Source organism: Gekko japonicus, unplaced genomic scaffold (genome assembly GCF_001447785.1).
Source record: "Gekko japonicus isolate JY-2015 unplaced genomic scaffold, Gekko_japonicus_V1.1 scaffold332, whole genome shotgun sequence".
Taxonomy (NCBI): Eukaryota; Metazoa; Chordata; class Lepidosauria; order Squamata; family Gekkonidae; genus Gekko; species Gekko japonicus.
Genome location: NW_015177015.1, coordinates 494,898 through 522,292, shown reverse-complemented (window position 1 = coordinate 522,292; position 27,395 = coordinate 494,898). Strand labels below are relative to the sequence as shown.

At 41.9% G+C, this 27,395-nt stretch overlaps 1 protein-coding gene across 1 annotated transcript in view; it reads right to left on the bottom strand.

Moving 5' to 3' along the window:
- Nucleotides 1-7,145: 7,145 nt before the first annotated feature.
- Nucleotides 7,146-27,395, bottom strand: part of NDC1 (NDC1 transmembrane nucleoporin) — a 22,596-nt gene continuing 2,346 nt past the window's right edge. Inside the window, exons 2-18 of the mRNA XM_015427706.1 lie at nt 24,295-24,415; nt 23,452-23,553; nt 21,767-21,941; nt 19,990-20,128; nt 19,466-19,574; nt 17,538-17,589; nt 16,844-16,976; nt 16,448-16,540; nt 15,321-15,402; nt 14,348-14,506; nt 13,188-13,451; nt 12,983-13,101; nt 12,448-12,498; nt 11,966-12,029; nt 11,434-11,534; nt 8,650-8,810; nt 7,146-7,252 (exon numbers count right to left, since the gene is read on the bottom strand). Of these exons, the coding sequence (XP_015283192.1) occupies nt 7,189-7,252; nt 8,650-8,810; nt 11,434-11,534; nt 11,966-12,029; nt 12,448-12,498; nt 12,983-13,101; nt 13,188-13,451; nt 14,348-14,506; nt 15,321-15,402; nt 16,448-16,540; nt 16,844-16,976; nt 17,538-17,589; nt 19,466-19,574; nt 19,990-20,128; nt 21,767-21,941; nt 23,452-23,553; nt 24,295-24,415 (1,989 nt within the window). The 3' untranslated portion in view covers nt 7,146-7,188. The remainder of the gene's footprint in view (nt 7,253-8,649; nt 8,811-11,433; nt 11,535-11,965; nt 12,030-12,447; nt 12,499-12,982; nt 13,102-13,187; nt 13,452-14,347; nt 14,507-15,320; nt 15,403-16,447; nt 16,541-16,843; nt 16,977-17,537; nt 17,590-19,465; nt 19,575-19,989; nt 20,129-21,766; nt 21,942-23,451; nt 23,554-24,294; nt 24,416-27,395) is intronic.

Genomic DNA, 27,395 nt, shown 5'->3' with positions numbered 1-27,395 from the left:
TCAAGAAATATATTTGAAAACAAACCAGAAAATTACAATATTTAAACAACCAATAACAAAAGTTGAATCACAAAATTAAAAACATTGAGCGAAACCCCCCAACACACCAACAAGCAATTACTACAATTAATTTAAAAAAACAATCCAACAGAAATACTTTTAAATGCAAACCAAACTTTTAAAACTTTTCCTCAAAATTATTAACTGTAAGAGAGTAAAGCTTAGCCAGCCCCCACCCCACACCCAACAGAACTGTAGCCCAAAGCCACCCCCAAGCAGGCCGCCCAACCTAAAGTAAAGGGACACTAATTTAAAAGGTCCTTTTACTAATATCCTTCTTTTAAAATAATATGTATTTTCCCCAAATCTTACCTTTTAGATGTCTTCTTCAGTCCAGGTAGAGTCCACCATGATCCACGCAGGCAGGCAGGCCAAATAGGATTGACAGATCCCCCCAGGGGCCAGGGAAACACCTGTCCAAGAGGCCCATTCCCCGCTGGCCCGGAACCCCACCCCCAAAGTGTGCGACATGCCCGGCATGAAGACATCACCCGGAGGTGACCTCATCACCTCGGGCATGTTGTGGGGGACGCTCCATCATTCGAGGGAAAACTCTAAACTTCCCTCGAATGATTGTGGCCCCGCCCCAATATGCCCAATGCGATGACGTCACTTCTGGGTGATGCCATCACGGAGTGCGCGCAAAGCACGCACGCAAGAGGACTCCAGGGGAGGTTCCAGACTCCCCCCGCTTTTCGGAAGTATGACTTGGCAACCCTAAGTCCAAGGCAGAGACAGAGCAGCTGAAGGCCTGAAGCCAGAGGCCAGCAGCAGCCACCACACAATAGCCCCGCAGCAACACCAGCATTACAAGGGTGCACATACATTTGCAATTTGCAAATGCATGGCTGTGATTGGCTGTGGGGACCCCTCTCCTCCTCCCCCTCTCCCTGATCCCAGGGAAGACCAGGAGAAGGCAGGAAAAGATTGCTTTAGATAGGTTCTGGACTCTTTCTTTATGCTTCCACCGCCCCTTTATTTTTATTCAACGCCCCCCAATTGCACCCAAGGGTCCTACCGCCCACCTGGATCATTCCAGCACTTTCCAGGGGGCAGTATGGTCCACTTTGGGAACCAGTGCCATAGATCATAGTATGCTTCTGGATCACCTTTCAGGCCTGGGATGTGGAGGAAGTGTTCTGCAGTGGTGGTCTTGCCTGAAGAGTAGGTTTCAGAAGCCGGTGCTGGGGGACTGCTGCCCTGCCCCCTTGGCCTCTGGCCTACAGGATTCCCCAAGGTTCCATCTTGTTCCTCATACTTTTCAACATCTACATAAAGCTGCTGGGAGAGGTCACTCTGAGATTTTGGCTGAGCTGCCACCAATATGCAGATGACACTTAGAACTCACGCTACCTGGCAGATCCCAGGGAAGCTGTGGAAACTGAACAGATGCCTGGGGGCAGTTTTGGAGTAGGTGAGGGCTAACAAGCTGAAACTTAATCTTGACAAAATGGAGGTGTTACTGCTGGGGGGAGGTCTGACCTCCAAAATGGGTTATCTCCTCTCCTGAACGGGGTTCCACTCCCCTTAATGGAGCAGGTTAGTACCTGGGGGGAGTGCTCCTGGACCTGGGCCTCCTTTTGGATAAACAGGTGGCAGCTGTGCCCAAGGGTGCCTTTCAGCAGCTGCGGCCCTTCCTGGACAGAAAAGATCTTGCCCTTGTTGCACATGCCCTAGTAACATCTAGATTAGATTACTGCAATGCACTCTACTGCCCAGAAGCTACAGTTAATATAGAATGCTACTGCCAGAGTGTTGACAGGACCAGGTCGTAGGGACCATTTCATTCCAATCTTATTCCACCTACACTGGCTTCCAGTTTGCTTCGGAGCTCAATTCAAGGTGCTGGGATTGACCTTTAAAGCTCTGTCTGGCATGAGACCAGCATACCTTAAGAACCTACCTGCTCACTCGAGTGGAGGCCTTGCTTCAGTTGCCCCTGCCATCTGAGCCTAGACTAGTGGTGACCCAAAAAGGGGCCTTCTCCATTGTGGCACCAAAACTTCGGAACTCCCTCCTTCGGAACTTCTCCATTGTGGCACCGAAACTTCGGAACTAGTCTGTCTTCTTCCATCGATGTCTTTTGCCAGAAAGTGAACACATTTTTGTTTTGTCTGATATTAGCCCTCCTTCTAGTGTTGTTTGTGTTTTTAATTGAATTTTATATTTTTAACTGCATTTTAATGGTTTATATGTTTTACGGTTTTTGTGTTTACCACCTTGTGGACCCTGATCAGGTGGAAAGGCAGTGTAAAAAATTTTAAATAAATAACACAGACCAGAAAGCAAAATACATCTGGGCATGTTTGCAGCCCAGGTTCATATGAATTCAGGGACATGGAGTCCTTTATTCAAACACAAATTATGGGTTCCCCCATTCAACACTAGAGTTAATTTTTACGTTAAACAATCATTTATGAAACAGCACTTAAACTACAAATGGCATAATTCCAGTGCAAACCTACCGGAGGAGGAGGCCATTCCACAACCAGGGAGCCAGCACTGTAACAGTCCTCTTCCTAGCCACTATTTTCCTAATTTATGCAGGCAATGATACTGCTAGCAGGACTTATAACAATGCTGTTAGTTGAGGGATACACTAGAGATTCAATAAACTTGCCAATTTAGCTTTTGGTCTAGAACACAGAGGGATTGCTAAGCACCCAGCAGGCCAGACAAAAAGTAGCACTTGGCTTGACTAATGAGGCCTTCTGCAACCTCTGTTCTAGTTCCTGTGCCAGCTTGGTAACTAAGGTGCAACTCAACAGCATATTGTGTCCCAGCTCTTCATACATATCTAGGGAAGCATTCAATGAGAACCAGATTGGCCCCTCCTACTGCAAACATTCCAGACAGGTCTTGGAAGCATTCTGCTGTAAGGAAGGGTCCTTGATAGGTATTACAAATAACATAGATTGTGTATGGAATTCTCCAATGCCATATGAAGTCTTCAGTGGGTTTCTTTTTTAAAAGGAAAGAAAAACTACTAAAGGTACATTATTAAAGATGATTCAGACACAACCGTGCCTGAACCCAGATGTGAACTCAATGTGGTTTTTGACTTTCCTCCTAGATAAACTGTGCAAGGTCAAATTGGCCATTCCATGTTACTGTATCAAGTGAATCTCTTGTCATAAGCAGTGTATATGTGATGATGTTCAGGGTGAATGTAGTGAATGCTCCTCTCTTCATGGCAGTGCTGCTTAATGGATGGGGGCATCAATGCTCCTGGTCTCAGGTGAACGTCCTTGCTTTAAACACATTTAAATAAAACTGTGTGAAAACAAAAGGAAAAACAAAAAGTATACAAAACTACTAAAGCACTACTGCAAAAAGTTAGAAACTGCTAGGAAAATCCCACAATTTTGCAGTCAATCTTTTGCATGCTTAGTCATACTTTTGTACTGAGAAAAGTTACACTGACCTGTTAACTGTTATTCATTGGCATGGGGGGGGGGTGTCTTCTGTAAAGCACACATTGGGCATGAACAGAAGCCACAACAATGAACCAGGTTCTTCTAGACTCACACTAGCACTAGCCACTCAGTGAATTATTGCTTGACTGGATTTTGACTAGGGTTCTCAGAACAGTTTTGATCTGTGAAATTCAGTTAAAGACCAACATAGCTCTGCCAGTGTTTCATGCATTATTTGTTGCTAGCTACCGTGTTTCCCCGAAAATAAGACACTGTCTTATATTTATTTTTTCTCAAGAAGACACACTAGGACTTATACCACAAATGCATAGAAATCCTGCTAGGGCTTATTTTTTGGGTAGGTCTTATTTTCGGGAAAACAGGGTATGTAGGAGAAAAGATACCATTGGTGTGATCCTCACAGACTGCCTTTAAGTTATAGATAGGGCTGTCGTTGTCACTAACCCAAAAGATAGCTGCCCAAAATAGTGTCAGCTGTATTAAGGGTTTTGGCAAAGGCAAGGTAGAAATATTTAAATAAATAATAAAAAGCATTGCTAGAATACTAGTTACAATGCAAGAAAGTCACTTCCCTTCCCAGAAGTAGGTTTGTGTTTGGTTTACACTTCTTTTGCCCACAAATAGCAAAGAATGGAAGATATGCTGATGCTGAAAGGCACAATGTGACCATGCATAACCACAAATCAAGCTGCGAATTTCTCACCATAACATTTGCTTTGAGGGCAAAGGCTCTAGTAACCTTTGGGGGAGAGAAGGTTCTGGCCTGGCAGAGGGCACACCAGATGCCAAGTAATCTCTGAAGCCCAGCTCCCCATAGTCACTTCAGGGGGGAAGTGAGGGTTCAGTCTACCTTCACTCCTGAAGCAACAGGTAGAGTTCAGAATCGCAGCCTGAATATTAACTGAGGAACTGAACTGTCCTTGTTTTTCTCAGTTTTTCTCAAACCTAGCAATTTATCAGCTGGCTATAGTACGAAGGCCAAGGAGCTTGTCCCTCCCTGGATCCTCATGACCCATAGTCTGAGAATCTAGGTTTTATACAAAGGAGACATGCATGCAAAGAACAGATCAGGAAGCAGCACTACTGACCAATAAGCACTTCCAATGGAAAAGAGGACAATACATAGTAACTAAATGTGTAACAGTGACCTCTGCTGGCAAGCAGGATATGCATTCAGGAATTGTGGCAAACTCTACGGTCTCCTCTTTGTCCAGCAAATTACATAGCATATGTATCTTTAGGGCTCTTTTTTATTCATGGGAAAGGATAGCTACATTGTTCAAGAACAAAGAGTCCACTGCATGGGATTTTGTTTTTGTTTTTTTGTTTGTGTTATTAATTCCAAAAGAAATTATTTTCATTATTGGCTGCCCTATGATTTTGTTTCATTATAGGTGTTTTCCTTTCCTAATTCTAATTTTTTTGTATTTTATTATTTCCTATTGATTTCAGCACACACATAGGAGCTGTCATGGTTTCCCATCCAGTCTGCACAAAATTCAGGGCCACTGTGGTATTCCCTGAGGACACCCACACTGCCAAATTTCAGAGCTTAATGCTTTTTGAGGCCATGAAAGGCACCCATATTTAACTTTAAAGTCTGTCACAGAATTTATAGGAAAGGTTCCAAGCACTAACACAAACTAGGGGTGTGCGTTCGCCTTAACCAAACAAAAACAAATTCTGGAAGAATACCTTATCGGTAAATTGGGGGTATCATTTAAGCCGAATACAGTATAGCTGAGCCTGGGGAAAAAAGCCAATTTTTTTTCAGCTTTCATTTGCGGGTGTCCAGCTGTACCGAGAGCCAGCCAAGGCCATGGGGAGCTCTCGGCTCCATGCCGCCCCAGCTGATCCCCAGCATGGCTTGCAAAAGGCATTTAAAGGGAACATGTTCTCTTTAAATGCCTTTTGCAAGCCACGGCATTAAAGTGAACTCTGCTTGGGACTCCATCCATGTGGCACAACTTGCAAAGGGCACTGAAATATCTTTTGCAAGCGGCACCACACAAATGGAGTCCCAAGCGGCAAATCCCAGGTGAACTCGCCACTTGGGACTCCATTCATGCTGTATCACTTGCAAAAGGGGGGACCCCTGGCAAACCGGGGGGGTTGGCAACCCTATTTGGAAACAACAGAGAAGCACGGAAGTGCAGAATGCAAGGGAAAATTTGGCACGACAGCCACTGGGAAAAGAGAGAAAGGCAAAGTCCCAATCCCTATCCTTCAGGACTGGAATACCTCACACATGAATATAATCCTAGTCACTACAGCTTGCAGTCAATTAAGAAAGCCCAAAGCCTTTCTCCCCCTAGGGAACACTGTGCTCTCCCTTTGCCTTTACTAGGAAAATGCTGGGTACCTTGTAAAACTGAAACCAATGGCTCAAGAGACTACAATGTCAAAACAAAACAAAACGAAAGAAAATCATGGCTTTTTCAGTATAGACTGCTTAGATGGGAAACTTGTTTTAGGGTTGCCAGCCTCTAGGTGGGGCCTGGGGATCTCCTGCTTTTACAACTGATCTCCAGCTGACAGAGATCAGCTCCCCTGGAGAAAATGGCTGCTTTGAAGGGTGGACTCTGTGGCATTGTACCATGCTGAGGCCCCTCCCCAAACCCCACCCTCTCCTGGCTCCATCCCCAAAGTCTCCAGGTATTTTCCAACCCAGACCTGGCAACCCTAACTTGTTTTGTTTTCATATTAATTATGATACACACTATTTTCATAATTATTGTAATTAATAAAGGAAACACACATCTAGCTGGCAGTCAGTTCAAGTCAACTGGCTCAGTTGTAGGATTTTCAATACTGAATCTGATATACAGAAAAGGCACATCTACAGTAGCCTGTTGACAAAAGCTTTATCATAGAGCAAGCAACATTGTTTTTCAGTCCATTATCTGGCTGTTTGATTGTGCTTTTAAGAAGAGCACTGGATGTTAGGAGACAAGAAAATCTCTGACTGCATCTAGAACAGCATCCTATTACTAAATAATAAACAGCACATGCAATATTTCACATCTCAGCTTCTCTAAAAAGTAAATAATCCAAATATAAGCACATTGTTTTTATAGCATTTAAACAATGGCAATTTACAGTAACAGCTTTATGTTGCCTTTATAGGAAGGCAGGTCACAGCTGCAAGTAGTACTTTCATAACAACTTGCACATTGCTGTGCTATCAAGACAGATGCAAAGTGACATTATAATGGTTTCAGGTCAAGAGTAACATGCAACTCAAAAGAGTCATGAAGCCAAGATTAGCTTTGGTTGGACCACAGCTGTGCAGCTGGTGTGTAAGACCCATGTGCCAAGCTGGGGGCTGTCAAATGTGTGTGATCTCATATTTATGGAGCAATGACTACCACAATCTTGTGTCTCAGAACAAAATGAACTATGGATTTTTTAAAAAAAAGTTTCAAAATACATGTTAACTGCATGTTAAAAAAGCAATCACATTTATAAAGAACAACAGAATTCAAATTATTGCTTACTATACTTAGTAGAAAATTACTTTATTATACAAAAGTCAAGAAAAAAAATCCAAGTATTTGTGGAATGCTGCTGACAGTTCTGTTAACCTCAACTGCATTTAAAGTAGACGTTGGAAAAGCATTCATTTTACATTTTCCTGACCAGCTGCCACGGCACCAGCATTATTTGCAACAGGATGGGCAGTTTGACTTGTCTATTCCTTGAATTCCAAGAACTGCTGTAGCCTTTTCTTATGTTCCGGAGAGACTTGCACAGCACTATATAGCAGAACAAACACAGTGAAATTAGTCAGCTTTGAATGACACAAGCACATGTGAAAGCACACAAGTTGGGAAAAGGCTGCGATGCCCCTTCTGGAAAACATGATGCCCAGCAAACTGATTTGAATTAATTACTTTCCTTTAATATATCCAGGGCTTTTTTTTGTAGAAAAAGTCCAGCAGGAACTCATTAGCATAATAGGCCAGACCCAACAGCAGAAATTCATTAGACCCCTGACAGCACAGCTCATTAGCATATTAGGCCACACACCCCATGTTTGCCAGAAGTGTGCTCATCCAGACACACCCACCTTTTGCTTCTTATTCTGTTTACCTTGTTTGTTGTCAAAACCCAGGGCTTTTTTGTAGCAGGACCTCCTTTGCGTGTTAGGCCACACACCCCTAACATAGCCAGTCCTAATGAGTTTCTGTTGTTGGGTGTGGCCTATTATGCTAATGAGTTCCTGCTGGGTGTGGCCAACTCGGGAGCCAGCCGGAACTCCGTTCCTGTGCATTCCTGCCCAAAAATAGCCCTGAATATATCCAATTCAGATTTAACAATGTTTGCTGAAACCTGGAATGACTCTCTTATTTATTTATGAGAATACACAGCAAACTCTTGCACCATGTTGCTCTCACTGTCCAATACTGTAAAAAGTCTAGACTGAGGTCAGAGAGCCTTTTTTAAACCTATCAAACCCACAGAATAAATTACTCAATAACCTATTATATACAGCAGTTTTTAACATGCAATTTAAAAAATCCTTAAGGACAGCTGTTAAGAAGTGGTTGTTTTCTTCAACAGATGGCAAACTGAGGTAGAGAGTGTGCAGTTTGTTTAAGGCCATCCTGGGTTGCTGAAGAAACCTCAGGCTGGTCATTTGCTGAAGTTTTTGTTTGTGGAAAGTTCAATTCTTATGTTGACTTCAGAAGCCAAGAGTTGTAGCTCATGGTGAGATAGTAATGTATTGCCATATGGTTAGATTCAGCAGTAACACCATTCTACAACCACATGGAAATCCAAGGAAATGAAGGGATGATAATACCAGGCTGAATGGTATGATCCAAGGCTACCAAAAGGAAGAAGGCCCTTCCTGTGGTAAACCCTTTTAAGTTGTTACTACATGGCTGCCATTCACCTGAATCCACCTTCAGGAGGAAAATTATACACACAAAAGTGCAGTGAAGGTTTCATATGAAATTCTGAGAACTGGATTTTTTAAATTCAATGCAGATATTATTACAAGCAGGCTACTCTTCCAAGAGGAATAATTTTCTTTTACAATTTCATTCATGTCCACCTACAATGGATTCTGTGTACCCAATATCAGATCATACAATAAATAAATATTATAAAATGAACATTAAGACATCCTGCAGCCCCCAAAACTCACTTTAAGTGTTCTCCAAACTTTGTGGTTATTCGATAGATAGCAGTTTTCAGAGATGCTCTCAAAGCAAATCGAAGGGTTTTATAGGAAGTGTCTGCCAAATTCCCTGAAGTCCTGAGAGGTTTGCTGGAAACATGAGGAAGTTTGAAGTGCTTGTCCACTACCTAGGATTGACAAAACAAATCAACTGGGAAATAAACATGGTGGTAGCAAAGATACTCGAATTAAATAAAGGCAAGTCACCAAAAGCTCGCAAGGTTGCTACTGAAACAGAACAAAAGATGAAGCTTCTCAGTAATAATGTAGCCTAGGAAAATCAAGTTATAACAACCCATTAAAAATCCCATTTCGACTACACCACCCAATGAGATATCATGAAAATCCCTCGGTAGAAGGACTAAATTACCTGTCCTTGGTAATGTTCCCAGAATTACTTTAAATGGACGTAGCTAATTCTTTGGATCAGTGATACGCACTCAGTGGCTTGGGAGCCACACACATGGCTCTTTCACATGCCACCTGAGGCTCTTCTGATTACCATTCCCCAACAATGTGCCTCCCTCATGTTTCAGGAGAATAGGCAAGGCCACTGCCCAGTGATGCCTGTAATTGGTGGTGGTTTCCACCTTGAAACAGTTCCCACTGGAGGACAGGTAAGTAGCAAGCTAGGGATAGAAATAAAGGGCTTATTTCTCCACCAATCCCTACCCTTCTTCACAGCCTCCGTGCTCTCAGCTCTGTCTGCAGCACCTGGACAGTTCCCAGAAGGAGAACAAACTGGCCACAGAGAGACAGTAAAACCACCACCACTATGGCAACTACCCAGAAAAAGAGCAAGCAGGCCACACTGGGGTGGGGGTAGTCTTCCACCCGTTTCTTCACAACCAGCTTGCTTTGGGAATCTAAACTGCTGTGCCTTGTGCTGGGGAGAGAGTGAAAAGGCAGGGAGGGAAGTAGAGGGCACACGGTCTTTCTGCTGCAGGAGCCTGGTCCACTAGTGAAGAGGTTTCTGCCTTGAATACCCCATTAATTATTTCCCTTATTGCACTGTTGCTCTTTCTATGGCATGAGGCAGACTAGCCTTGGCCATTGTGCCGTCATCCAGTTGTGAGCCTCACGACAGGGAGAAAGCTAGAAGACAGCAAGGCAAGTAAAAGGTGCTCAGACTTCCCACTGCAGGAGCCTCCTTTGAGCCAGCCCACAGTGCTGCCTTGGAGCCTCCCTTTGGAATGCTCATGGCCCAACCCAAGCAGGCTCCTGCAGGGGGAAGCCTTGAGCAGCCTTTACTTCCAGCGCTGCCTTCTTGCTCTCTCCCTCTCCTCAGCATGAGACAGAGCAGGTTCCTACAGCTGCTGGCTAGACCCAAGAGAGTCAGGTCTGCATTGAAAAAGGAGGTGCTTGCCCATCCTTCCCCTGCATAGCCTGCATACTGGAATGTGGCTCTTTTGGTTGATGGCAATTGTGGATATGGCACTCTTTGAGACATGCAGCAAGCACCGCTGGTTTAGATCAAAGGCCACCATGGCCTTTCACAACATTTCACTGCAGACCAGCTCTGGCAAACCCTAAATAACAGATACACTAGTATGAACCACAAAAGGGGTGAAAGACCAGCAGATTTTACTTAAATTATCAAATCACATTTGCATTTAGATGACAACTCTTTAAAAAGTTTAATCTCAAAAATCCTTTATATTTATTCATTTTGCTATTTATTTATTTAATTTATATCCCGCCCGCCCAGCCAGAGAAGGCTCAGGGCGGCTTACACAGAATTTACTAAACAGATAAAACAGAAAATTGAATAAAATCACAATAAATATAAATACATTACATAAAGTGCTAGTGCGGATTGTATAGCGATGGCAGGCACAGGCAGCATCCGACATAAGCATACAGTCAGCTGATGTCATAGTCTGGATCATATTGGCAGAGCACAGGCTGTTGATGGTGGTGTTAGTATTGGGGCCAGGGCCTCAGTTTATTGGGTGCGGCTTGCTAATTAAAGGTCTGGTGGAAGAGCTCCATCTTACAGGCTCTGCAGAACTGTAAAAGGTCCCGCAGGGCCCTGATATCTTCCAGGAGCTCATTCTACCAGTACGGAGCCGCCACTGAGAAAGCTCTGGCCCTTGTTACAGCCAGCCTGGCTTCTCTGGGGCTAGGAAGGGCCAAGCAATTTTGGGACCCCAGTCATAGTGCTCTCTGGAGAACATGTGGGGAAAGGCGGTCCCTTAGGTACGTAGGCCCCTGACCATAAAGGGCTTTAAAGGTAAGAACCAGCATCTTGAACTGAATTCGGTATGCTATGGGCAGCCAGTGCAGTGCTTTTAGCACAGGCTGGATGTGCTCCCGCATGGGAAGACCCAGTAGCAGCCTGGCCCCGCATTCTGCCCCAGCTGCAGCTTCTGGATTTGGGACAAGGGCAGCCCCATGTAGAGAGCATTACAGTAGTCCAAACTCGAGGTGACCATTGCATGGATCATTCTTGCCAGGTCATTGCGTTCAAAGAAGGGAACCAACTGCCTAATCAGTTACTATTGATGAGTAACTATTGTCAGGTTTCAATAGGACTGGAACTGTAGCACAGGAAATGTTGCCTTTGAATGACTAGATCTTTCTTCCATGGTTAGCTTTGAATATGTTTTGAAAGAGCCATGGCAAATGAAACCAAGGTAAGACAGTGTGCATTAGGAGAAACATCTTTTTTTCCTAACAAAAACAGCTGTACCATAGCAGGCAAACTATGTGCAGACATCGCTTTTGCCAAGAAAGGTTAAGGCTCCTCACCTCCTGAAGAGTTAATAGAGTGTTCAGAACAGACGGCAATGTCGTTTGGACCACTCCATATTTATCTTCAGTAAATGAAGCTGCAACCAGATGAGACAGACCTCAAAAAAATGAAGAAAAGAATTGATTTTAGTTTGTACAGGTGGAATTACATCATTGTCATGAAGTCCTGAAATTTACAAAAATCTGTATTCTGACTGTCACTGAACTGACTGCCTAGCAACATAAAGATGAATTCAGTATCCTACCCAAAGATTAGCTTCTGCTGGCTGTAGTTAGAGCAAACAAATGTTTCAAGAGAGAGAGAGAGATGGGGAAAAACACAGCGCCAGTGGTGCTCAGAATAAGAACAAGCCTAAATGTTTCTCGATGGCACAGAACCAAAACAACTAGAACACACAGAAACCAGGGAGTACAACAATCCCAGGACTGCTGGTTATCCTCAGATGAATGTCACTGCCAAGGCACCATGAGACACAAGTAAGCCACTGAAACAGATCAAGTTTAATTCAGATAAGAAGACACTGCTTACCTTCCAAGGCCCAAATGTGCATTTGGGTATTAGAAAAGAGAGCCTGGATCGAAGCCTCTGGGTGCTGAGAGAGAGAGAGAGAGAGAGAGAAGGATTGCACACACCTAATTAGCTTAGCCAAACAGAGTGTGCCAAATACTGACATACCTGGTCAAATTTGTAAAACATCATAATTAAGAGCTCCTTATGTAAAGGTTAATACGATAATACTTGGAATATAAAGCATATTGATCCCCACACACACCTTCTTATAAAAGAAGCAGCCCATGATATTATTGCAGTTTAGAGTTAGGCTAACCTTGACTTTTCATCAAAACAAACAGTTAAATGTGAAAGTTGCCATCTTGCAACTGAAGTGTCAATTCACACAGCACCTGTTTCAATGACTTTGGTGCCAACTTCTATTTTGAAATGAACAGAGATAAAATTAGCAGTAGTTGATAAGGCAGGAAATCATTGCTGACTTATGCATTCATCCTCACCTTGCTGAAAAAATACATTATCAACACTCGTTTTGACAAGAAACTCTTTATCTAGAAAGAAAAAAGAAAGAAAACCAGGTAAGAGCCAAGCACATCTGCAGCTTTTCTGAGTGATACACAACTTCCATTTGAAATTATCAAAACAATTCAAAAGATGTAAGCTTCACTGACTCACAATCTTGGAAAGTATTTAATTGGAATTAACAGTCAATGGTTAAGAGGGAACATACATCTAAGGAAGTTCTTTTGATTTGCTACCTCTACCTGAGAAAATAATATAGAAACACTAAATGGCAAGCCACATAGCTTTAATCAGTTTAGGTGCTGCATAATTTTAATAGCACAGAGATTTTAATTTTTCAGGTTCTCAGAGGAACAGAAATACATTCCTTCATTACACCCACAGGAATGGTGTCTGAAACAAGTTCACAGAATCCCCAAAACTGTGCTGAACTAGCAATACTGGAGAATACAACATATGAAAAAGTCCGTTTGCACTAATCAACTGAAATGCTAATGGCTAAACTTACAATACCTGCTCTTTCTTGCTCTGCAGCCATAAGTAGACAGAACTTGGCTGTACTGCTTCATTACTCATTCTTGCAACAGCAATCGTGGGGAGGGACTCCTGAAAAGAGCCTGTCCATTGCAGGTCTACGAGAGAAATCCAACCGGTTTAAAATAGGCCAGCAAGATTTTCTCACAAATAGCCAAGAGAGGGGCCAAAGAAGTCATCTTACCAGAATAGGATGTCCATAATTTTGGTCCTCTTCTCATAATATGGGGACTTTGAACAGACCCATGCCAAGGAGAGCTTAACTCCAGCATTCCAGCCTTGCGACTTAGTGGGGAAGGAGTGAAAGGTGACCCTAAGTTGCTTCCAAGATCTGTTACAGGTGATGTTTTCAAGGACAACAGAGATGATTTAACCAGAGAAGGCATTTGGGCTCGAGGAAGGATACCAGCCGTTGGTGACTGGAATGAGTGTTCTTCAGCAGCTGCTCCTGGGGACAAAGAATGTTGTAAAGGATAAGCTCAGGATGACTTATGCCAATAAGTGGTGTCTCATAATTAGGCCCTTATTAAAAGAAACTTACTCTACGTGTTAACTTGCACTCACCATAAACTTTCAATTTCTTCTGTAGTACCTTGAAAACTTGTATAAAAGGGTGATCAATATACTTAAAAATTAGAAAATAAATACCTAAATGCACAATACACAGCATCTAAGGTGTAGGAATATAACCCTGGTCAGAGAAGTTACATTCTAGTAAGTCTACCCAAATTCAATGGATTTTGCAAACGAGTTACCAAAAACAATAGATCTTTACTGATGTACGTAGGAAGTCTGAAGGGTCAAAGTGGTAAACAAGTACAGCATAAAACGTAAAATGTGAATACTGACTGGTGTTAACATATTTGTGTCAGCTATGTTCAGACAGTCTGATTCTTAGAGGCACTTAATTCTTTACACAACAATCATGCTTTCCACAACAACATTCATGTTTCAGCATTTTTCCATAGTGAAGTATGACATGAAGATGTATGCCCCTAAACCTGCAGTGGCTAGGCACTATGGAGGCAGAACCCAAGTTGCCCACTACATGTCTGCCAAGTATTAACAATGTGTTTTTTCTTGCCAGTTTTTACTGTGGGGAAAATCATTTCCATGTAAAGTGAAAAGCATTATTTAGGCTGTTGCACTATATTAGGAAATAGCTCCAAATGTACATGAGAGGAAGATGCCGCTTGGCAGCCTTCCTTGCTGCTCTGTGGAGGCAGCATTATTGCTAAGTTACCTCATTCTTTTTGGAATGTGATTTTTTCCTGCCATCTGATATTTCCTCTGAGATTCAGAGACACAAAAACGCTGTTCACAGTAACAGACCCATCTTGTCACCTGGAGTGTCGGGCACTTTTCTCAGGTCTCCCACAGACGGCTGATTCAGTCTCCCATTCGTAGCTGTGGCCTCCTGATGTGCTATCAACTTGAGGGTCAGATTGTTTAGCAGATTCAAGCACTCCCTGGAAACTGCAGTCCAGTTGTGAGGATGTCCCCCTTTCAGACAAGCAGAATTTATTTGAAAGGGATAAACAATTTTTTAAAAAGATTAATTTTTCAAAACTATCAGTTATTTCACAAGCCCTTATTATCACTGTGAAGTAGAATATCAACTTCAGAATTCCAAGCTAAAATAGTAACCTCCTAGGTTAAGTCATAGAGGAGACAATGGCAAACCATCTCTGAATGTCTCTTACCTTGAAAACCTTATGGGGTTGCCATAAGTCAGCTGTGACTTGACCATAAAAGAAAAGTTTTAAATCATAATTCTTTTTTTTACAGTTTTCCTTTACGGTACAATATGAAGGCAGTCCAAGTTAAATGCGATCCCAAAATTTGCCCATGGTTTAAAAACAATGCAAACAGCCCAGAATTTAACCCAAAGTTACAAGAACACTTAATACTATCACCTACTGTGATCAAACTGAAGGGCCACAGTTGTAGCAGCAAAGTCACCACTGGAAGTTAGGCTGCAAAAACTCACAATCGATTCCAATCTAAGAAGAATACGTTCAGATGCTTTCAATTATAGCAGAAGCATAGTTTGCTTTGGAAACTGCAAGGGTTACACACATGCCATCCTGAATCCCATCACACTCCGCTACGGGCACCATGGTACTAGCTTGCCTTTTTAACCTTCAGATGTATGCTGGAAAAATCCTTCAGTTCTTTGGAGTGGAATTTGTCAAGCTCACCAGCGAAATGTCAGGCTCACTAGCAAAATGGAAGCAACTCTGCCTAAATTAAATTAGCCTCTGACAAAGTACTTCCTTTTATCTGTCTTAATGGAACAAAATAGTTTTCCAAATACCTGGCTGGCTAAGGCTGAAGACCTCTTGCCGGCGAACAAAAGAATACTGGGAGAGAAACATCAGGTCCTGTAAAGCCAAGAACTGCAAAGGAAAATGTTTAAAAGGTCTTTACAAATTACCAGGTTGGTCATGCTGATCTACTAAAATCTCAAATTAGGATATTCTCACAGCATGTAACAGTTATTTCATTCCTAGAATGTTACCAGGTAAGGAGTTTTTGACTTTTTGCTGTTTCAGAATATCTGCCATGATTAAGACTCCCCCCCCCCCAAAAAAAACATCTCCTTTCAGACATACTGAAATGAGAATTGCATTTAGTAGATTGGGGTTTTCTGACATGAAGAACAAGCAGATACGAACACATAAAATTTCATCCATATATTTGCTCATGCAAAAGAGGACTGTAGATCTTTTATTTTAATTGTAAATTACTCTTAAATTATACAGAAGAGGCTGATTCAATCCCTGCTTGTTGGAAAGAATTCACAAAACAATCCCAAGATTCCTCAAATGCTGAAGATAGAATGTGAGAACAACAGCTATTTTAGATATCCAAGGAAATGTATAAAGAATCATTTTGCATAAATTCAAACATCAGTGTTTATAAATGTAGACTGTAATGGATTAAGATGTCATATACTTGGATTAAGATTTTTTTGTGGTGATGAAGCTTTTGAAAGCATTTGACTGAGTTAAGCTAATGCTGTTAATACGTTAGGTGGGGCAGACAAAAAGGTTTAAAAAGGGTGGGGGATGAAGCAGCAGGGACCTAGGAAAAGGAGAGGAAAGAAGGTAATCAGGGTGACTTAAGAAAGAAGCTATAAGAATATGAAGAAGAAGAGATGGCTGGAGCTACAAGGCTTTAGGGAAGACAAACTAAAACCAGAAAGCGAGAGATAAGATCAAGAAAAGCAGGAGATCAGGAAAGCTGAAGATTCCTATTTATCTTGAATACCAGCCATGTCCTTGGATTCAGGGCACTAATGCAATGTTTGTTGTTTATGTTATTTTAAGATGTAAGCGGTCTATCAAAACCTTCCTACCTTTGCTAGTGTGATTTCTGTGTATGCTAAGCAATAAAAACTATGCAAGAAACAAGTGCACTGAGATAAATGAACTTGCTTACCTTTAAAATAGGTGGAGGATTGCTGTTTAAAATTTTGGGTAAGCACTGATCTGTTTCTTCTGTAAAAGTTGGCTGTACAGGAAAGTGATGTGCCTGAAAGAGGAGCACATACTGTAGTGGAAGCAAGAATAGCAAGCAACCCTGGTCAGTAAGACACTGGTGAGAGTATATTTAAATTACTCGTCATTTGCAAATCTGTTGAACTCACAGAGAGGCTTCCAAGCCTGCCCTGATGGGGAGGGGAGGGGAGGGGAGGGGATGTAAATTTCTCCACCTGGAAACAAGTAAAGCAACTACAAAGCGGTTTCTGCTAAACAGTAACACATGTGCCCCATGTTGTTTTTCAGTAACAAAAACTGCCCTGCCGTGGTATGGTGCAGAACATACTATACCAACCTCAGTAGAATATATTCTGAAGAGTAACCATGCAATGTACCAAGTAATCAGCAGGATCACGCCACAGAGCCAGCTGTGGTACAGAAGAGATAAATCCAAGAGACCAGCCACAGTGTCTAGAGGATGCAATTTACTGAAAGACAAATAAATAAGCAAACAAAATTAGGGAAGCTATTTTTATGTAAAATACTCTTCATTTATTCCTGGGTGGAGATTTACTTTGCCTGGAAGGAACTTGACAGGAGATGCTCCATAATAAAAAATAGCATACTTGATTTCAGTGAAGAGTTTATAAGGGACCTATAAGGGACCAAATTCTTCATATCCTAACAGTGTATTTTCCAAATAGTTGTCTGCCAATATATTATTGAGGCGTTTACCATCAATACATAATCTAGTACATGCAATACAAATAGCAGGGAACACAGTGGGCCACTGAGCATATTTGGAAGTTGTGCTCTCACTCCTTCCCATTGCCAAAGAGTACTACCACCTCCCAAGTGGCTTCAGTTTCTATTCCTTTACGTCTCTCCAAAGCTGTTTGGGACATAATTACCTTCTTCCCTGATGGGCAGCTGCTTAGATAATGTCTGTGTCCCATCACGATTTGCGAAAACGAAGAGGAGTGTCTTCACTGCAAAGTGCCCAGTAAATAATTAAATAAGATTGTACTGGATGTTTTACTGGTACTCACCTATCTATATGAAGGTTCATTGTTGTAATTATCCATGCCTTGGGAATATAACCTATGATGCCATAAAAAGGAAATCAAACTGTTAAAACACAGGAATGTGTTTACATCCATGAAAAGCAAGAATTTTCAGGGCAAAAGTAAAACTTTCAACAAGAAACCCAAAGATGAAAAAATGAAAGGTATGAAAAGTATGTCCAATACAATGTATGTGCATCTAATATCAAATGCAAAAAATCCCACCTCAAAGTTGTATTTCCCCCAGTGCTGGGGGGGGAGGGGGTTATGGCTATTGGCCACCCTGCAAACAAGAAAGATCAATAACTGTACATACTTGAGCCTTCTCTGTTTTGACTTGGCGGAAAAGCCTGTCTGAAGGGGTCAGAAAGGCTCCCGCATCACTAGCATTCCACAGAATGTGCAAATTGGAATGGTTCAGGAGGACATTTTATACAGAATATCTTATAAGGAATACCTTGAGTCTGTGTTAGAAAAGTGGGTGATGTATGAGGTAAGTGAATGAATAACAACTCCTCCCACACAGCAGGGGAAAGAGCAGCTTGGAGATTGTGATTTTTGGCAGGAAAATAATATGGGGGGGGGAGTTACCTCCCCAGTTCCCCCCAGTTTCCCACAACCTTCTGGCTTCAGTCCATAACACTAAAAAATTAATATGATTATAGAAACCTCAACTGTACCTCCATCCTAAGAGTAGTCTTTTAGTTCAACAAAACTCAGTAGCCACATCCATTAGCCTGATGCTTCCATATTCCATGAAGATCCTCATGATACACACAGCCTCACCTTGTGGCTATTAAAGCAGCCTCTGCTGCTTCTCACCTCATACCCCCTATCCCATACTTTTCACATCTAAAGGCCCTTTTATATTATGTAAACTATATTATATAAACAGGTAATGCAGAGTCAAGCCCTACTATCCTCTTTGAGCAATTCTACACAGTCACTTCTCCCAGCAACTTTAACAGCACAACCCTCTCTCATACATTGCAAGCCCCTTCCACGTATGTGGAGGATGAAAGAAGTGTTCAGTAGTGATAAGCTACTTGTAATATCCAAATGAAGCTTTGCTGCCTAAGACCAAGCTCCATCTAGTCCAGCATTTTGTTGGTTACAATTGCCAACCAGATTCCTATGGGAAGCTCAAAACAGACTGCATGATTGTGAAAGCCAAGGGTCGAAAAATACATTCACCAAGGAAAGTGTTCCCCCCCCCAGCATGTTTGTCTCAGCTGCCCTCCTGCCTCCTTCCTCATTACCACCAAGTGCTGAGCCCATGAGCTTTGTCCCCTTCCCAGCACTTTCCAGCACCAACCAGTGCTCAGTGCTGATGATGCCTGTGCCCTCTAGCAGCAGATCCTAGCTAGGCCAAAGATGCTGCGTGGTAGACTGCAGCTGCTTACACACCAGGAAGAGCTGTAGATGGAGGAGGAGGGGGAATTGCTTCCTTAGCACTACTGGTGATGGAATACAAAGAGAAAGGAATAGAGGAGGGGGCTGCAGTGAACACAGACACAGAAGCAACTGTGGAGTGTCCCTTCCCAGTGCCAAGTCCAGCAGGAGTGGAGGGTTCACAGATCCCAGTGGTGATGCACTTTGAAGAGCATCTTCCTAGTACAGTATGACATGGATGATTCCATGAAATTGGATCTGAAAAGGGAGACTGTGGATCATCCTTGCCTTTGAGCCATACTTTCCACCAGGACATCAGAGACAAGATTCCACCCTCTGGGGTAGGGTTGTGGCAAAGAAAAATGTTGGGCTAGGTTCTGGTGCTGACTCAGATTTATGGTTCCCCAATAACTGATTTGTCCTAAAACACCTGGCAAATAGAAGTATACTGCCTTAGAATTCACCCAAGTACCTCACCTCCTATTCCTTTCATTTAAAGAAGGGGGAAAGTAAAATCTTACCAAAAAAGTAGTAAGCAGCACAGAAGTTCCTAACCATATAAAGAGATTCCACACAACTTTGCTTTGCCAACAGAGGTAGAGATCTTCTGAAACGTAGGTATTTGTATTGCTAAAAAATATTAAACATGTTCAACAGTTTCAAGACATTCTCCACCGTGTATATTTGATTTGAAAAACAGTCAAGATGGTTTCAAAAACTACAATTATACCAGAGCCTTCGTGGAAAACCCCAACACTAAGACCTCATTTTCTTTTATGGTGTCTCTTGCTTTTTGAATACTGTAACATTCTGCAGTACATTGGCTACAATAAACCACTATATATTCAAACAACTTCAATACATATGAGATTGGGCAATACCAAGAATCTTTATACCACAACCACATCTTATGGAAGAATAAATCCTACACCTAACAAGGTATCTACTCCAAAAACCAGTAACACAGTCAAGAGCATACATTAAAAAGAATGGCACAGCTGGTCCAATGATAGAACACTTACGCTTGTGTTCTTTATGCAGTTACCTGTATGATTGGAAATGGAAGGTAGTTCATATTGTGAACAAGGTATCGGAGGCTATAGCTGTAACCCATGAAAGCTCCAAGGAGTAAGAGAAAGAGGTGGTATTCATTCAGGCACATGTATGGAACATCATCAGCTGAACTGAAGCAAAATAGTATTTTAGATTTTAAATGCACAAAAAAACAGAGGAAAACAACTCTATATGTAATTCTACCTTTAAAGTAATTATTTTATCTGACTGCAAAGGGAAAAAAATAAATTGGCTAGAATTGCTTTCTCAGAGCTGAAATAACAATCTCTGCTAATTTTATAGACTCTCTGTTTATTGCTGAAAAACGGAAAGCACAGATGTGACGGACTGTACTTTTAAAAAGCTTAGAAGTGCTGTGTAAACAGATGAAAGACTGTAAAGGATTAATTCTCCACAGAGCCTTGAGTAACAGCTGAGCAGAGATACACTTAAGAGCTGCATGCTGAGAAGAGAGTCAGTCAGATTTCTGCCTTGACTGAGAGCAGCTTAAAACAGACAGGAGAACTGCAAAAAGTTGGCAAGGACAAGTGGGTGGAAAGACAAGATGGAAACTCCCATTCAGGCCAAGGAAATGGGATAGATCTGGATAGAGAAGGAATTTCCCTACCCAGTCTAAACAGGGTGATAGCTCTGAAGAATACAGAGATCCCTGGTCTGGTGTGGTTAGAATGAAACTGCCTGTAAAAACCTTAGGAGTCAGTTAAAAACTCAATATGAGTACTGGTGTTTCAAGAGAAGGGGTTCAGGTACTGGAAAGCGTGTATCAGCCTTGTGGAAAACAAAACGGTCAGAGAAAGTATGCTGGAGTGTTTGGAAAACACTGGAACAAAAGCCTCTCAAAATAAAGATTTAAGTCACTGTGAAAAGCTTAGGGTTAGCCTGAACCATAAGAACTAAAGTCTGCACAAATACTAATTTTACCTCAGAGTTATCTATATTGAGTTAACTCAGAAATTTTACCCCTGATTTCACCTGACCTTTCCCCTCTATGTTGAATAAGACATTTTGTAAATTTGGAATATAAAAACTTCTCGAGTGCCATTTAAGTCGTATAAGTTAAAGTGGGCTCCCATTCCTTCCCTCAGGTTCCTGGACTGAGCCAACAGCCAAAATATTATACCACCATGATAGGGGTGGGACAGCCAGAGTTCTTCAAGAAAGAAGAAAACAGACCGTTAGGGCTGCTCAGTCAGAAAGGAAAAGAAAAACGGAGGGAAATTCTTGCAGATCCCTCAAATAAGTACAAATCCTGAGCTGGCTTAACACAGAGGGTAGACCTGCAGTACTTAAGTGCAACTGTGGAGAGTGCTGCCTTTTAACAAAGTTAAAGTTAGTGTTTTAAAAAGTATCAAGAGTGCACAGAGACATTTGGGTGAACAGAAATAGTTTCTCTTGCCAGAAATGTCTGGGCATCACACAGCAGCAGCCTCTGACTGTGCACAACCAGGGCTGTAAACCTCATCCACTGGGCTATTAGTTGTGCTAGTTAGAGTAGGAATTATGTTTCCCAGCAACCATAATTTATGGTTTGAGAAAAGTAATTTGGTCACAAAGTTACAGCTCAGTTACAAGATGTTTGTCTCCAGTACAACCAAAGGACTGTAAGTAGAAATTTTCTAAGAAACAATCTGTATAAACCATTTATAATTTCCCTGCCTTCTATACTCAAAAAGTCACTTTTTTACATTATTTCTTTCCATGTGAAATTATATACTTTAACAAACAGCTCTGTGATCACCAAAGCTCACCTTTCTGAAGCTGTGCAGGGTACAGATAAAAACAGGAACTTTCCCTTAGTCATAACTGCGGCACACCAAGCCACCAGCATTCCCATTACAGCATGCACAACTGAATGGATCACTTGCTGTGGATGGATAACCTTGCTAATCAGTGCTAATCGTGAGCAAGGAATAGAAGGCACAACTGCAAAGAAAGAAAGAGAACATATAACCTGTCCAAAAACAAGTCACTTAAATGCACCAATTTGCATGTTGCATGAAACTGTTGAGCAGTCGGGTTAGGACGGATAAAAGGAAGTACTTCACCCAAAGAGTGATTAACACATGGAATTCACTGCCACAGGAAGTGGTGGGTGCTACAAGCATGGACGGCTTCAAAAGGGAATTAGATAAGCATATGGAGCAGAGGTCCATCAGTGGCTATTAGCCACAAGGTATAGATAGGGACTCTGGGGCAAGTGATGCTCTGTCTTCTTGGTGCGTGGGGGGGTCAATAGTGGGAGGGCTTCTGATGTCCTGGCCCCACTGGTGGACCTCCTGATGGTACCTGGTATTTTTGGCCACTGTGTGACAGAGTGTTGGACTGGATGGGCCTTTGGCTTGATCCAACATTGGCGTCTCTTATGTTCTTATGTCATACATAGGTCATGAATGGCCATTCTGAAGATCACTAGTTGTTGTAGATGTTGGCTGTGGTCTTGGCATTGTAGTACCTGACGTTTCACCAGCAGCTGTGACTGGCATCCTCAGAGGTATAACATAGAAAGATAGAGTACTCTCTGTGTCAACGTGAAAAGAAAAATGGTAGGCAGGTAATCTCTATCTACTCAGGAAGGTGGGGTAGGGCTGAGTCATTATCTTGTAGGAGTTTCCCAGGCTGTGACATGCTAATGGAGGAGCTTTCCTGAGGAGGTTCTTTTGCATATGGATTGGCTGTTGAAATTCTAATCTTATCTGTAGAGCTTTCCTGAGGTTCTTTTGCATATAGATTGACGGTTGAAATTTTAATCTCATCTGTAGTGCTGTTGTAAGATGTAGAGCATATACAAAAGAACCTCCTCAAGAAAGCTCCTCCATTAGCATGTCTCAGCCTGGGAAACTCCTACAAGATAATGACCCCACCTTTCTGAGTAGATAGAAATTACCTGCCTACCATTTTTCTTCTCATGTTGACACAGAGAGTACTCTATCTTTCTGTGTTATACCTCTAGGGATGCCAGTCACAGCTGCTGGTGAAACGCCAGGTACTACAGTTCCAAGACCACAGCCATACAGCCTGGAAAATCTACAACAACTAATGAACTCTGGCCGTAAAAGCCTTTGACAACATACTGAAGATCACTGTTCCTCATTTAAGTGTTTAAGATGATCAAAGAGTTTAAGGTTTGGTGAGAAATTCTTCCAAACAATCAGACCACATTTTTGAGAAGGGATAGCTGTACATGGCCATCATCAGAGAGATTCTTAATGATATTTTGAGGCTTTCAGATTAATAGACATTTAGCAGCAAAGAAAGCCTCCACCATGAACTTTTTTTGAACTGCCTTTAAGTATTTGTACTTAAGTTTTAAAATAAACAATTTAGAGCCCTACAAGAGGTTCATCTTTAAAATTATGCATACAGTCTAAGGGGGAAATGGAAAAATTTAAGACTCAAGCTTCAAATCTTATTGAACACATACTTCAATACCCACCTGCATGAAATTCCACATTGAAGATACTTATTACCAATATCACCACCGACATCAGTAGCAAGCAAAAGATAACATAGGAAGTATACAAATCATTGAATGAGCCTAAAAAGAAGAAGAAGTTTTTAGAAACTACTATGAACATACATCTAATGCTATAAAGGTTTAATGCCCAAATGTCTCAGCTGTGGCTGAAGAAGTCCTTGGTTTACTTCTTCCGTAGACCATTATTTAATTGGCTGGCCTTAAGCCACTCTCACACGGCCTCAGGCCTCCACACACAGTAGGAGTGAGACACTATCCTATGCCTGTTCCTGGATCATCTGAATTAATCTTCTACTCCACCCCAGTTTTATAAGATCAATTACCCTAAACTGGAGAGTCAGTAAAGGCTGGTAAAGATGCCTGTTTCTGGATCACCTCAAAGTCATCCCTTTTATCTCTCCCCACCTCCTGTCAGAGAACTAAATATTCTCCTTCTATAGAAGTTTTGTTTAGCTTTTGTTTCAGACATCAGTATTTTAAAATTGTAAGCTGTCTTGAACCATGAGGAAAGGTGGGACATAAATGTTTTAATAAACAAAATCTGTGCTTAGATCTATCATCCTCTCTTTCACCCACATCTCTCCTACTGGAGAAATTCTGTTTCCATTTTAAACAGAATCATTTGCATTTTGCAAGTACTGTAAGCTACTTTGGGGGTTCCAAAGAAAAAGTTCACTAAAAATCTAATAAACAATTCTGACCTACCTTACAATGTTACAGTATTGTTCAGACAATACTAACTAACTGCTAAGTACTATTAGTAGTAAACAGTCTCTGATTTAAGTCTGCTTAAGTACCCACTTGTGATCCATTGTATAGGGTGGAATAAGTCAATAGTGCTAATGCTGATGAAGGCTGCAGTACACACAGGAAGCAGTAAAACAGACCAGGCAATACTTGCTGCTGCTCTCCATCCCAAAATCTAAAAAGAAAACAAGAACACATGAAAACGCTTTGCCTCCTAAACCAGGCTGCATCCAAATTACCTGAATAAGTAGTTATTTAAAAACAAATGTGTACAGTGTTTGTAGTGTTAAGGAAATGTGTGACTTCTAAAACTAAAATAAAGGACAATGGTAGCAAAAGCAGCATGACCACTTTGCAACCATCCAATGAAGAGTGATGTATTTTCCATTAAAATTTGGGGGAGAGGGAATGCAAGAATTAGCCTTTTCAAATTTCAAAGCATTTGCATCTTGGAAAGCACCCATATTATGTCCAGTTTCAGTCCTATGCGCAATGGGCCCCATATGTTAAAGGCATAGCAAGTAGCTACCCTGACTGGCACATCAGGGCTGTGTTTTCAGACAGGCCTCAGATTTTGATGTGTCGATCCACAGACAGATTTGCATTCATTCATGACAAGGAAACAAGTTCATCTTTATGAGTAAAAATAGGGCTGTAGTAAATGGAACTGGTCCGAAGGGAGCTTTCATAAGTGGAACAGGGTTGTAGTTTATTGCTACCGGTACTTACTATCTCGTTTCTGCTGTGCTGTTTGTAATCCAGTTGCTGCTTTATGATACATCTTACATGGTTTTTTTATTCTAGTGTCTTCCTAACTCTGTAATAATCCTCAGCAAGAAAAGCAGACTCAGACTATGAGTAAATAAATATAGGCATGGCCTATAGCTGAATAGGAGATGGCCTGTGGATCGTACTCAGTTCTGACTTTCTTGGGGAGATGCAATACAAATATATAGAATCACAAGCCTCTCTTTCAACCTCATTAAAGCACACTCCATATGCAGATAAGACTCCAGCCTCTCTCACACATCAGCATCTGAGTTCTCCGAACATGAACAACACACATAGGACTTGGGGTTGCCACATTTTTCTCGTCAGTTCCTCTGTCTTTAACAGTTTGTAAGATATGCAGGTGTTCAAGGAATACAACATTTACTGATACGGAGAACTGTTTGCATGGCATTAACAAACTGGCAACCCTATGCTGGACATTTGTTTTAAAAATGGAAGATAAGGCAATTCTACCACAGTATTTTCACATAAATAAACCACTCCAGTTTAACAGATATATCTACATTTCATTTCTGTCCTTACCAGATGAAGAGTTAAAATTATGAGAAACAAAAAGCTGTCCAAATTTTACTCCTGTGCAACAAAAGTAAACTTATCCACAATTGAAATACTGGATAATGGGGGGGGGGGGTGAGGAGCTATTAACTGGGAAGCCAGACAAGACAGAGAGGCACTGTTGGTGCATAGTATACCAGACCATGGAACCTGGTTTCAACTGAGTCTGAATGTGATTGTACTGTCTTTTAAAGGCCAAGTTTACAACCTGAAGGTGGTGTTAGAGCACAAATTTCTTATGGTTGCACAAGAGAGGTCCAAATGCCTTTGACCTACTTTGGCATGCCAGTTGCAGCCCCTCTTGAAATGCTCTTGCTATTGTTAGGTGTGCCTTATGAATATGCTTAGTGTTGTACATTGGACTCCCTTTCAAGACAATGTTCATTCAGCAGTCCTGTTTGCCCAGTGCTTATCAGAGTTAGAAAGCTAAGCAGGGTCAGCCATGGTCAGTACTTGGATGGGAGACCACCAAGAAAGACTGGTCATTACTCAGAGAAAGGCAATGGCAAGCCATCCTCTGCTCACTTCATGCCTGGAACACCATGTGGAAAGAGTCATCATGAGCTGGTTGTGACTTAAGCACTTTTTCCTTTTTCCTCTCCAGTGTTTATATCCAGTGATATCCAGTGTTTATATCCAGTGTTTATATCCAGTGATAACCCCAGTGTTGTAAAATTATCTGGTGAAAGGGCCTACATAGGAGATTATTCCAAACATCTCAGGAGTTTTGGACACTGTATGTCTCAGGATTTTTTAACATGGGGCAGTGCAAGGGGAGAAAGGAAAGATTTTTTGCAATGCTACTTTATTATTTCACTGGTGAGGGGGGAAGTTGCTTTCGTAGCAGTCTTCCTTGTGGGACTTCAAGTGGTTAAGATCATCTTGGACTGTACCACTTAAGCCTGTAGGTGGAGGGAGGTGCATGTTTGAAAATTCCAGAAATATACCCCACTCTGTTTACATTTAAGAAACAGCCTTACAAGAGCAATTCATTTCCGGGCACAATTCAGTGTGCTAACTTTCAAGGCACTAAACTCTTTGGGATTTAGTGTACCTGTGTGACCTCTCCCATGTGAACCTGCCCACTAAATGCTGCTGTTGTCACTGCGACTACAATTTACTATATCTATTGTGGTGTATTCAAAAAGACTTACATGAATCACTGCATTAACTCTCCATGTTAAGCTCGAGCCAGAGGAAGGCTCCTCCGAGCCAACTTGCTATTGGTAGCTCCACAACAGAACTATACCAATTCCCTGAGAGGGAAGGACTTTCATTGGACGTTATCCGCACAACCTCATTGGTTGTTTATTGTAAATAGGTGTGGCTATGTTAGCCTGGGAATGTTTAAAAGGAGCCTAGCTCTCAATGTTAAGTTGTTCTGGTTATGACTTCTTTCAAGCGTTTGTTCGTACCTACAATAAAGCTGATCACATTTGTTGAAATCACTCTCTGGGTCTGGCATTAGTAGCGGCTGTCAAAAAGTTCCATGATTTTATTTTTGGTAGGAAATTTGTGCTGGTCACTGACCACAAGCCGCTACTGGGGATTTCTGTGCCTGATAAGCAAATGCCTAACGTTTTGTCCCCAAGGATGCTTAGATGGACGATATTTTTGCAAGCATATGATTTTGACCTTGAGCACCGGCCTGGAAAGGCCATTGGGCATGCGGATGCGCTCAGCTGCTGCCCCTTGCCCGACCACGGGACAGACCCTGCCCCTGCGTGTGATGTTTTAGCAGTTGACGAGCTCCCTCTGGCACCAGTCTCCTCTAAGGACATTGTGGTGCTGACAGCTAAGGACAGCGT